At 44.0% G+C, this 12,419-nt stretch overlaps 1 protein-coding gene across 1 annotated transcript in view; it reads left to right on the top strand.

Moving 5' to 3' along the window:
- The first annotated feature begins 10,696 nt into the window (after positions 1-10,696).
- Odad2 (outer dynein arm docking complex subunit 2) overlaps positions 10,697-12,419 on the top strand; it is a 151,988-nt gene continuing 150,265 nt past the window's right edge. Inside the window, exons 1-2 of the mRNA XM_059263752.1 lie at positions 10,697-10,750; positions 11,707-11,827. Of these exons, the coding sequence (XP_059119735.1) occupies positions 11,770-11,827 (58 nt within the window). The 5' untranslated portion in view covers positions 10,697-10,750; positions 11,707-11,769. The remainder of the gene's footprint in view (positions 10,751-11,706; positions 11,828-12,419) is intronic.

Below are 12,419 nucleotides of genomic sequence, written 5' to 3'. Positions count from 1 at the left end.
ATTCGTCTGAAATGCACAGAGGAAGAAGTACCAAGAAAATATGACAAACTTAAACTTCTATGCACCTACTAATACAAAAGCAAAAATCTGTATGGTTAGTTTTGGCCAATGAGACAGAAATAGAAAGCTAGCATGAAGATATTCTTTCAGACGACAGCTCAGTCTTCTCCATTTTCTTCATGCTTTTCTCATCCCTATTGGCACTGATGGCTGGACAAGGAGAGGATCTTAGGGACTTGACTGCACAGTGGGGGAGAGACTGGGTCATATAGAGGCTGCAAAGTGGAGACCTCTCCACAGACCTTGATTGTTCACCCCTAAGCTGTTCACAGATCATTGTGAGTCATTACTTTCTCTCTTCTGGAAACCACTGCCTTGGGAGTCTGTTTCTTTCACCAAAACTTGATCTTAGCTAATCTGCAGTGAGTTTACTGAAGTCACAGAAGTAGACACTTCTGCAAAGGGAGGAAAAAATAGCCTCATTGCTTCCCTCACACCCATGTGCTCCGGAGATATTACTGTAACACTTAGGCAATCAACACGAGGGAAGAGAAAGTACTTCCGTCAAATGGCAAGCGGTGTTATGTGGCATATGTTTTCTTAATCTGTGTTTCTGTGCCTACACGCATCTGATTAGCCAGTTAGGAAGGAAACGGGCTATTAGAAGATTAATTTGGTTCATTTAGACTTCCTCTCTCTCTTGCCTCCTTTAAGTACTTAATATCTGTGGAAATTGCCAAATGGTCCATTTGTGCTTAATGCCTTCTATAGGAACTTTAATTGATTAAAAAGAATATTCCTGAGCAAATACAGATATTTTGGTTCCCATACTAGCCCATCTGAATACAATCTGTCTGCATCCCTTAGCAACTGGCTTTGTTTCTGAGGCTTTTGCTGTTGTTTTTCAACCCAGCCAGGAGTCCCATGGAGAAATGCTGACGTGCAAAGACTTGCTGGATGACATAAGGAAGGTTTCAGTGTGGAAAACAAAAGGCTGGTGACCTCACTAACTGCTCTTTCTGATGCTGTCTCTGAAGGTAGCAGGTCCTGGCAGACATCGATTCTTGAGATCCATGATGTCCATGATGCAGTTCCTCAGAGGAAATGACTTAAGACCTCAAAGGCCACTGGAGCATGGCGACTCAACTCTGGGAATACCTAAACTTCTTTGAAGGGTGTGTGGATGTCAGTGCTTTAGGGCATAAGTTTCTAGTCTCCAGATTCTTTAAAATTACGTATTTATGAATGTTCCCACAGGCAGCGTCACACTGGTTTTCTTATGCTACCTCCTGCTTTATAATTAGCCTTCTCCCACTTCAAGAGTTTCGGATGTATTTCAGACAATGAAGTCAACGGATAATTTCACCATGAACCTTGTTCTGCTTATTTTTTAAGTGAATAAATCATGTCAAGTGGCAAAGCTAATTTTCACTGCATAGTTTATCCATCCTTTCATTACTTAGGCGAACGGGGTTGGCTTTTACCTCTTTAATAATGCTACAAGTCTGAAGGGTAAAATGCATCTAGCTGCCCAAGAATGCTTCTTTTCTCAAAATAAGAAAGACCCTCCTTTAGCCATGTTCAGGTTTAGTATGGATACATGATTTACTGTGCATCTGGAAGCCATTCTCCTGAGAAGTCTTCATTGTTTCCCTTGGTGATACTGGGAGACATCACCCGGATATTATTAATCCTTGGTTTGTTTTTCCAAAATATCAAGTCTCACGTTAAATCCTTTATTCTCCGTGAGGGTTTCTAGAGTAATCGCTCCTTGGCTAGACCATGCAGTTTCTGTATCAAATAACCTCGCCTGCATTCCAGTGTGCTTTGCTCCCAGTTTGTACCTTAAAAACATCCAGAATAAGTGTGGCTTGACACGTAACAGTTTTCAAGTTTTTATATAATATTCCGTATTGTTAAAATAAAGATGCCTAGAATAAAATAGAATTCATACATATCAATTTACTTTTAAAAGATTTAAGAAAACTATATCTAAAGAGAAACACCTTTTGTGTGGTATTTTTAAGTTTATTTTATTTATGTGTATGTGCCTGTGTCTGTATGAGTGTATGCCAAGTGGGTATGGATACTCAGGGAGGCCAGAGGAGGATGCTTGATGCCCTGGAACAGGAGTTACAGTAGTTGTGAGCCACCTGAGGTATGTGCCAGGAACTGAATTCAGGTCTTCAGCAAAAGTAGTGTGTGCTTTTAAGCAGTGAGCTTCTTTCTAGCCACAAAGAGGAAAACTTGAACTATTAATTCTACTACTCATCCTAGATACGTTTGGTAGAGGCTGAATACAACAGAAATGATAGCATGATAAGGATGCATTTGATGAATGAGTGTTGACATGAGTTTTGGCAGGTTGAATTAATATTTATAATATTTCCTTATGCATTCATAGGGGTACTATGTATCTGTACCTTTACCGTGACTTTGTGGTGAGCAAATAATAGTTTGTCGTTGTACTAACCTTCTGTTACTACAATAAAATGCCTGATGTAATCAAATTAAAAAGAGGAAAGGCTTAGTTACCTTACCATTTTGGAGGCTTCAGTCCATGGTCATTTGCATGATTGCTTTCATGCTGTGGTCTAGAGGAATCCCAATCACTTCAGAGTTAGTGGTGAAAATGACAGAGAAAGCAACCATGGTCCCACAATTCCCTGTGAGAGCATGACCACAGGGACCTCTAAACTTCTGTTAGGCTCCACCTCTTAAAAGTTTCACCATCAGCCGGGCGGTGGTGGCGCACGCCTTTAATCCCAGCACTTGGGAGGCAGAGGCAGGCGGATCTCTGTGAGTTCGAGGCCAGCCTGGTCTCCAAAGCGAGTTCCAGGAAAGGCGCAAAGCTACACAGAGAAACCCTGTCTTGAAAAAAACCAAAAAAAAAAAAAAAAAAAAAAAAAGTTTCACCATCCCTAAATAGTGCCATGCTGAGGATCAAGCTTTTAACCCATGAGCCTTTGAGTGACATTAAACATACAAATTATATTACCGACCCTCTGGCTTTAGGCTTGGCCACTTGACTTCTTTTGGTCAGTGGGAAAGCCTGTGAAATGGTCCACAGAACAAGAGCATACAGCAGGTAGCCACGCCCCTTGGCATAGCTTATAGGATGAGACATGTAGAAGAGAACAGCCTGCGACCAGAGCCACACACTCACAGCACTAATGAGCGAGATTGCAACCAGAAGCATGAGTGACCCACAGCTTTTCAAGCATGGTAGGAATTTACAGACGCCACTGAGCTTTGGAGCAGTTTATTGCACAGCATTATTGTAGTGACAGTGGATGCCAACAGAAACATCACCTCCTCCGAGAGGAGCTTTCTTACCATCACAACTGGATTCATCTCCTTCTCCTGATAACTGGATGGCCCTGGAGATGAAGAGCAAGAAAAAGCTTAGGCAGTGATCACCCCTGGGTCTCCTTCCTTCCTTTGTACTAGAATTGTTTTATTGACTTTTTTTTTTTAGTTTTCTACTGGTATAGTTTCATTAATTAATGGGTTTCATAAGGATAATTTCTTTCAAGTGTATCAGGACTTTGAGTATATGTATTGTCTATACCTTCCCCTCCCTCCACATCCCATTTTCCTCTTCTATTACTTCATTCCTTTCCCTAGCCTCCCCCTTCTACATCCACCTATATCAGATCTAGAATGGACAAATGAGAGAAAACATATGATAATTATCTTTCTGAATCTGGTCTATTTAGGTTAATATTATGATCTTCAGTTACATCATTTTGCAGGAAATGGAATGACCTAACTTTCTTCTTCTTAAAGTCTAAGGAAAACTCTGTTGTGTCCCTACAACACCCTTTCTCTGCCCTTTCATCTGCCGATGTGTCCTTCAGTCACTGGGATAAACCATGCCAACCACTGTCTTGCATGTTGCTCAAATATTTCCATATTCCTAAACCATTTGTTTGAACTGTGATGGCTGAACCTTTGTTTTGTAGAGATCATCACTGAATTCTACTATAGAGAAAGGAGATACAATTCTGCTGCCATCACATCTCTGTAGCCACACTTCTCTCTTCTAGGCCCTACATTCTATTGTCCTCACCCTAGAGAATACAAAGTAAATTCTGTATAAACAGTTGTTATGCTTTATTGTATAAGGAACGATTGACTGGAAAAAGATATATCTATACTCAGAATAGAAGCAACATTTTAAAAACATATAGTTTTGAGACAGGGCCTAGAACTCACTTTATAGAATAGACTAGCCTGGAACTTACAGAGATCTGCTTGCTTCTGCCTCCAGAGTTTTAGGATCAAAGGCATGTGCCACCATGTCCTTACAATAAATGATTTAAAGTATTTTTGATGTATAGTTGGTTGAGTCCATAGATGTATAACTGGCAGCTGGGGGAAGGAAGGATTTGAGGGAAAGACTGTGGAATGTGACCCTCTGTCAGTCTTTGCTTTCGGGCTGGCCACTCTCAAATCTTCTGCTTGGAGATGGAAGGAAGGCTGCCAGTATGGGAAAGAGGGCCCGTGGGCCTGAGAGGCCCTCCATATTCAGTGTCTGTAGTCCTGCTACGTTGAGTTGTGCCTGGCACCCAAGTTACAAGCCTTTCTGCTGGAGGAAAAGCGTGCAGGGCCCAGCTACTCAGAATATATGGCCCTCTTGTTTTCTGCCCACTCACTCCCCAGACTTCAGACACATCTTTGAGTCTTTCCAGGGTCTGTGATGCACAAGTTTTTTTCTATTGGCTTTCACGCCACTGAGCTACTCAGTTTCAGTGCCCACTTTCTGCTAAGCCACTTAACTCTTGTTTTCTGTCAGCTACATTTTATGGACATGTTTTGCCTAGTTCAGCCCCTCCACTTTCCTGTTCCACTATCATTTGAGCAAATTTTGATTATGTTCATGACGCCTGTATTTGACTGGACCTCCATGGTGAAGCAGGAAGGTTACTAAATACACCAGGGTTCCCCAAAAAAATCAAGTTAACGGTGTAGGATGAAGGCTGTCAAACTCAACAATGACCCTCCCCAACCAGGTCAGTGGTACAGCATGAAGTTTACCAAAAACATCAATGACCCTACCATCTACTTGTTATTCCAGACTGGGGAAAATATTCATCCCATTTCTTTTAGGTGATTTTGAAGGCTGTATCATGTTTACCCTGCCCCCTCCATACCTTAGTGTGAGATACTGGTCATTTGATCATTTCCTTGCTTATGTTTTCCAGTCAAAGGACCAACTTCCTGCAGAACATGTTCATGCTGGGGAAGGGGCAGGTGAAATGCCCTTCACCCATGAAGTTGCTTCGAACCCAAATGTCAATTTTATACAATCTTATTTTAAAATCAAAATCACTTATTTAATTCATATAAAATAGCCTATACACTAATTACTTGACATTCATCCCAAGTTTAATTAATATATAATTTAAATTTACCCATTGTCTTAGTTAGGGTTTCTATTGCTGTGAAGAGACACCATGACTATGGTAACTCTTATAAAGGAAAACATTTAATTGAGGTGGCAGCTTATAGTTTCAGAGGTTTAATCCACGGTGGGACATGGTGGTGTGCAGGCAGACATGGTGCTGGAGCTGAGAATCCTTACATCTTGATCCAAAGGCAACAGGAAGTGAACTGAGACACTGGGTGTGACTTGAGCATATATGAGACCTCAAAGCCCGCCTCCACAGTGACACACTTCCTCCAACAAGGCCACACCCACTCGAACCAAACCGTACCTCCTAATAGTGTTACTCTCCTCAGAGGCCAATTTCTTTTCAAACCACCTCACCTATGTCTAGTGTCTCTATGCCATTTTAATTTTTTTACTCGGAAACATAGGCTCATTGTGACATGTCAAAACATAGAGGTATTTAAATTAAAAACAAAAACAAAAACAAACACACACAAAAAAAATCCCAAAACTTCTTCCCCAACCACTGTCTTTCAAAGTATGTTACTGTCCATAGTTTGAACACATTTCTAAAAAATAAGTTGTAGAATTATTTCACTAATTCAAGATACAAAAGACAGCCAGTCATAGTGACACACACCCGTAATCCCAGACTCAGGAGGCAGAGGCAGGATGGTTGCAAGTTTGAAGCCAGCCTGAAACAAACGGTAAGATCCTTGCCTCAAAAAAAACCAACCAACTAAACAAACAAAAATCTAATGGACAGTTTGGTCCAGAGTAAGGAATGAATCCAGGTTATGAAAATGTAAATCTTTGAATGGAAAATAATTACCTGACTCACACCACCTGTGACCAAAGTACCTGACAGTAGCAACGTAAGGGAGGAAGGGCCACTTTGTCCATGCTTTCCAACAGACAGTCCATCGTGGTAAGGAGAGCATGGCCTTGAGTTCACACGGGTGGACATATGTGAAAGCAGCTGTCCTCACAGCATCAGGCCAGTAAGAGGGCTGTGGAGCCAGTGAGAATACAACCTTCAAAGTTTCCTTGTGACAGCCTACCTCCACAGCCAGGGCCTATCTCCACAGCCACAAAAATCAATGCCACAAAGCCTTGGAACAAGTGTTAAAAACACAAGACTGTGGGGGACAGTCTAGCTTTGAACAGTAACAGTCAGATGGAAGTCAGAGGAAATAGATGCATGTCCATAGATGAGCTCTTTGGAAAGTGCCCTAGTGATCACCTCCTCGGTATTCACTGCCCTCTCGTACCTCACCTCAATTTAGAGAGAAAGGGGAAAGAGGGGTTTTAAGGAGACCACTCAAGGCAAAGTGTAATGGGGGCAGGCAGGGAGAGATAGGGAGACACTCATACCTGAGGAGTCCCAGGAATGAGAAACAGATGGAGTGTCGGAGCTCTAGTAATAAACGGTGGAGAAAATTCTATAGTGCTACGATAGACCTGGGCTTGACTGAAGGAGTTTGCCAGGAAAATAATATAAGTAGTTCCTGAAGGTCAGATTTAGGCTAGGTCAGTGGTAGCCCAGTAGCGGGGTAGAGGTCTAGGATGATGGTAGCCAGTAACAGGACTCCAATCTGACAGTAGACATATCGATCTGCCAGATTCCTGAGACTAGGGTCAGAATGGGGAAGGTTGTTTTGGGAACAGAGTAAACCCCGGGGGTTGGGAGAAGGGAACCAAGGAAGGGCCAAGAAAGAAGTCGACAAGAGACTGGAGCATTGGGACAAGTCATGCACCATAATGCTGGTTTTATGGGGTCCTGGGGATTGAACTTAGGGCTTATTGCATGCTAGGTAAGTGCTCTCCCAACTGAGCTACATCCCCAGGCCCTCCCTCCCCAACAAAATGGTTTCTAACATCACAAATCATGTCATACATACCACTCCGTGCCTAAAATCTTCCTGTGTAGGTAGCCGTGGTAGCACACACCTACAATGCTTGCACCGGGGAGGCAGAGGCAAGAGAGCCATGAGTTTGAGGCCAGACTGGGCTATATAGGGAAATCCTGTCTCAAAACCAAAACTGCAGGCAAATCACCACAACAAAAAGACCTTTCCATAAACTACAACCACCTCTTCCTCCTGCTCCTCCTTGAGTAAGACTTTGACCTTATCATGACTTAAAGGGTCTACCGTATGCATCCCGTACTTCTCCCGAGCGTATAGATGGTTATGTACTGAAGGACGCCCACCTTTTTGTCTTTCATTCATCTTTGCATGCTGTGTGTCATGACACTAGTCTTTTTCTGCTTTGGAATCCCGAGTAGAGATCACTGAATTCTGGTTGTGCATGTTCTGGCCAGAATGTTGAACACTAATGTCTCAGCTCCAGCTAACCAGCATCAACTGCACCAGTGAAACAGAGGTCTCTCGTTAGTCAAAGTTGACTTGGCAGCCCCAGCTGACCAGACACCACAGATTCTCCACACAAATGGCCAATGGAGTGGTGCCCAGCACAAATTAGTATTAAAAAGAATTTATTGAGTGTCTAGACTTAACTGTAAGGAGAAAGGGCAACTTCACTTCCAAACCATGGAGTTAGGTGTTCAGTGTATACCAACAAGGAATAACACGGGTCACACTGAGGCAGACGAGGCTGGACTCCTTTAATTCTTCGTGTGCTGCATAGTTTTGTGTTAACTTGACACAAGCTAACTGCATCTGAGAGGAGGGAACCTCAGTTAAGAAAATGCCTCCATAAAATGAGGATATAGGTAAGCCTGTAGGGCATTTTCTTAACTAGTGATTGATGGGAGAGGGCCCAGCCCATTGTGTATGGGGCCATCTCTGGACTGATGGTCCTGGGTTCTATAAGAAAGCAAGCTGAGCAAGCCAGTAAGCAGCACTCCTCCATGGCCTCTGTATCAGCTCCTCCCTCCACATTCCTACCCTGCTTGAGCTTGAGTTCCTGTCCTAACTTCCTTTTGATGACGAACTGTGATGTGGAAGCAAAAGCTGAGTAAACCTTTTCCTCCCCAAGTTTGGTCATCGCGTTTCCTCACAGCAATAGTACCTCTAACTAAGACACCCTGTGAGGGGATGCAGGACCCGGGGGTTTGATCTTTAGGATGTCATAAGACTTCCTACAATTTCCTCTCATCAGAATTTCTACTCACATCCCTGAAGACTTCTAGTTTGAAATGACCCTCCTCTTGAGGCCTAACCACGGTCTAAGTGACTGTACTTTCCTTCAGCCACATCCATGGTGGTCCTTGTCTGGTTAAGATACCGAACACAAACCAGTTCTGTTTGGTGCCTGGTGTGCTCTGTAAATGGTCACATTGCCAGCCATGCCCACACAAATGAATCCTTGAAATCCAACAAGCTACAAATTTGCACTACACTAAACTTGATCAGGACTGAAACTCCTAGCTTAAAGCCTTACGTCCTTGAACCTCTTTGCAAAAGCAATCAAATTAAAATAAATTCAGTGGAGAAAGCTCTAATCCAATAAGACCAATGTCCTTTAGAAATGGGGACACTTACACGGAGGTGGGCACACAAAGAAAGTGCCATATGAATGTAAAGATGACCCTCCATCTACAAGCCAAGGAGAAAGCCCTGGCACAGACATTTCCTTCCTTTGTAGCCCCAGGGCAACTACCCTGCTTTGATTTAAACCTCCAGGTTCCAAAACCACAGAACAATACATCTAAGTTATTTATAATATCAGGTCTGTGATGCCCTCTACTAACAGTCCTATAGATCCTATAAAAGAATCCAACATCTACTTTGTCCCAGAGGGGTGGCTTGCCCCAGCCAGGGTGGATGGTTTCAAGGAAACAAAGCTAGCAGACACCAAGTCTTTCCCTGAGTACTCTAGAAGACTTCCTCTCACATTCCATGGGGCAGAACTGGGTTGTGTGCCCACATCCCACATGAAGGCAGTGCAGGAAGGCCTTTGCATGGCCTGCTCCTGAGTGGGCTGTTGAGGGCAAAGGCTCTTTTCTAGGAATACAGCTACTTAGAATCCCCCACCAGGGTCCACCAGCTTTCTCCAAGAAAGTGAAGCCTCGCCTTTTTACTGCTTTGTCCAACAGAGACAGGGAACAGGCCAACATCCATTAGGTGATTTGACACTTTTGTTCTTTCTGCGTGTCCCTCACCTACTTAGATCTTGGGGACACACACCTGAAGGAAACGGCATTTTCTGCAGTTCCCTTACAGTACTAGGAGACAAGTGACAAGACATAGTCAAGTTACGGGAATTCTTTCCTGAAATGAAGGGACTCCAGGACTCTAGATTTTTCTTCAGGTGAAGGTTCCACTGAGTATAAAATATTCCATCCTCAGCAACTTCGATGCTTTCAAAATGGAAACAAAAGAACTCAAAAATTCCAAGAGGCTAATTTTCTTTACCTCCCGGGGGTCTGTACTTCAGCTTGGACAGTGTAGTCCTGGCAAGCGATTCCTTATTATCACTCCACCTTTGCCCCGTTGATGTTTAGGAATCAGTCCAGGAACTGCTCAACCATCTTGTACCTTAATTCATCTACTGCACCTACATACGTTGTCCCCTAAAAGAGGTATACTGCTCATTCTCTGTCTGCTACCAGTATTGTCTTTTTTCTACTCTCTAAGCCCCCAGGGATACCTTGTTGGTAGATGATTACAAGTGGAGTCAAGGTCATCTTAATGGGGTAACGCTCTTGCAGAGGGCCGGAGTCTAGTTTCCAGCACTCATAACTGCCTGTAACTCCAGCTCTGGAAGAACCCCTCTCCTTATTCGGCACCCGCACTCACATGCACATACCCCCCACTACACGTAATTAAAAATACAATAAATCTTAGGAAAACGTATGTTAACGAACAAAGGCAATACTTCCTTTTACAGACAGAAGAGAGGTTTCTTTTCATAGCAGTTTTTGGCAGGAGGCTGTTGTTGAGTATGTTCAGCCTTGTGAGTCTGAGTTCTACCATAGTTACTTTAAGAATAAAGGAGCTGCAAGCCTCCAATACCCTAAAAGAGTCCTGGTGCTACTTCTGAGAGTTTTGATAGATTCGATACTTGGTATACGCTTGTCTGGAAGCCTGTGAAACATCACAGAATATTCTAACGCCTCTTTTCTGAGTGCTTTCTGTTCCATTTTCAGAGCCCCTCGGAGACCTTGGACTGAGCTGGGATGAGTCCTGGGGTTCTGCAGGCAGCAGGAGGAATCCTAGTGTTTCCAGGGCGCAGGGCTAGGGAACTCCGGGTTCGGGTTCTGAGCAGCTGCGCCGCGGGAGCCCCGGGGCAGGGCTTGCGGGCTTCCTCCAAGGCTGCGCGAGGGGCGAGTGTTTACGCGCGTCCTAGCAACGGCACGCGCGGGTGCCGGGGTGCCAGGCGACACTGCAGGTGAGTGGCTGTGGGTGGCGTGCTCCGCGATGGGACGTGCAGCCCGGGTTTCCTTCGGACCTCTCCGTCTTTGGCTCTCCTCTCCTCTCGTCTCTCCCCCATCTCTCTGCGTCGCTCTTGGTCCCACGGTGGTCCCTCTCCAATCCTCTCAGGTCTTTCTCTCACCCTCTCCCCAGCCTCTCCAGTTCCTCTGCGGTCGGTCTCCTCTCTTCCACCCTCTGGGGTCCCTTCCCTTCAGCCACTTTCCTCCTGCCCGCGAGCTGGCTTTCCACTCAAGCACCAGCCAATGCGCCTCTCCTTTCCTTTTCTTTCCCAGTCTCCAGTTATGGTCCCCCTCCGCCCTCTGCTTGGCCTCCCGCTCTGACCTTGACCTTCACCGCCCACCTCTTTCCATCTCCACCACATCAGTGCACTGAGCAATCCAGCCGATCCAGGGGCTCGGGTTTGAAATGTGCCTGCTCGGTGCCACGGTCCTTGTGTCTTCACACCACAGGGTCGAGTTAAATCGCACCTTGTTCATGTCTGTGCTGAAACTCTTTTGCTAGGGGTTGCCGAATAGTCTTTTCATGCATGGAGTGGCCACGCATGTCTTGGCTCTCCATAGATGATACACACTTGGAGATTTACATAATCTCCCAAAGAACTGGATTTGTTACACAAATTATTTCTAAAATTTTTGCATTTTGTTCATGATAGAGGGAGCTTGGAGGGTAACATAAAAGAAAAATTCTATTAAATGAGTTGAGAAAACTAGTGATTAGCCATTACAATTTTGCAAACACACATGTATACTTTCTTCCCGCCTAACTCGAAACGTTAATTCAAAGATACGTGTTATGTATTTGCTGTAGCCGTTAAGGTTAGGTTTGGTGATAACAGGGCTGGGAGACACTGTCTTGATAAAATGTAACAGTTGTTTGTTTGAATACCACCCGTTTTCTTTTTTCTTTCCTAAGAGTATTATTGCTCTTGCTTTCGGGATTGTCCTAGAGTCCAAGGCATTCTTAGAGCTCCAGCTAATGCGCTGTAGAGGTTGTCCGTTGTTGACTGAGAAAAGGAATCTGCATAGATTTAAATGTGAGTTGAATTTACATTTCTATAAAAATTTATCATGAGCAAAAGAACTTTCCGCGTGTCTTAGCTCCTTTTAAAGTGTCTTCCAAGAATTCACCAGCGTTGCCTGTCTGCTACAGTCCTGTGTAATCTATAACACCCAGTTTTCTTTAGAAAGAGTGAAGGAAAGAATGGGGCACACACTGCCTGCACTCGTTCTGAAGCAACGATTAAACTTACAATTAAAAATAGGCAGACCGGCCACTGAAACTTTTCTGGATCAGATGAAGCACTTGCACGTTTCCATTGTTTATACTTATTCTCAGAACATTAAGAAACTAAAGTGTCAGGCACACATGCGTATGCATTTGACTCCAAAGCACTTTCCATCAATTAACAATAGAAAAAAGAAACCACAGAAAAATCTGTACATCATATTTTGTTTCACCAATACTTAACTGTCTCTGTCTCTGTCTCTGTCTCTGTCTCTGTCTCTGTCTCTCTCTCTGTGTGTGTGTGTGTGTGTGTGTGTGTGTGTGTGTGTAGAGAGAGAGACAGACAGACACAGACAGACAGAGAGACAGAAAGTCAGAATAGACAGAGACTCACAGGGAAG

This window comes from Peromyscus eremicus, chromosome 5, assembly GCF_949786415.1.
Source record: "Peromyscus eremicus chromosome 5, PerEre_H2_v1, whole genome shotgun sequence".
Lineage (NCBI taxonomy): Eukaryota > Metazoa > Chordata > Mammalia > Rodentia > Cricetidae > Peromyscus > Peromyscus eremicus.
Note: the sequence above shows the minus strand (reverse complement) of the source record. Positions and strands in the feature narration are given on the sequence as shown.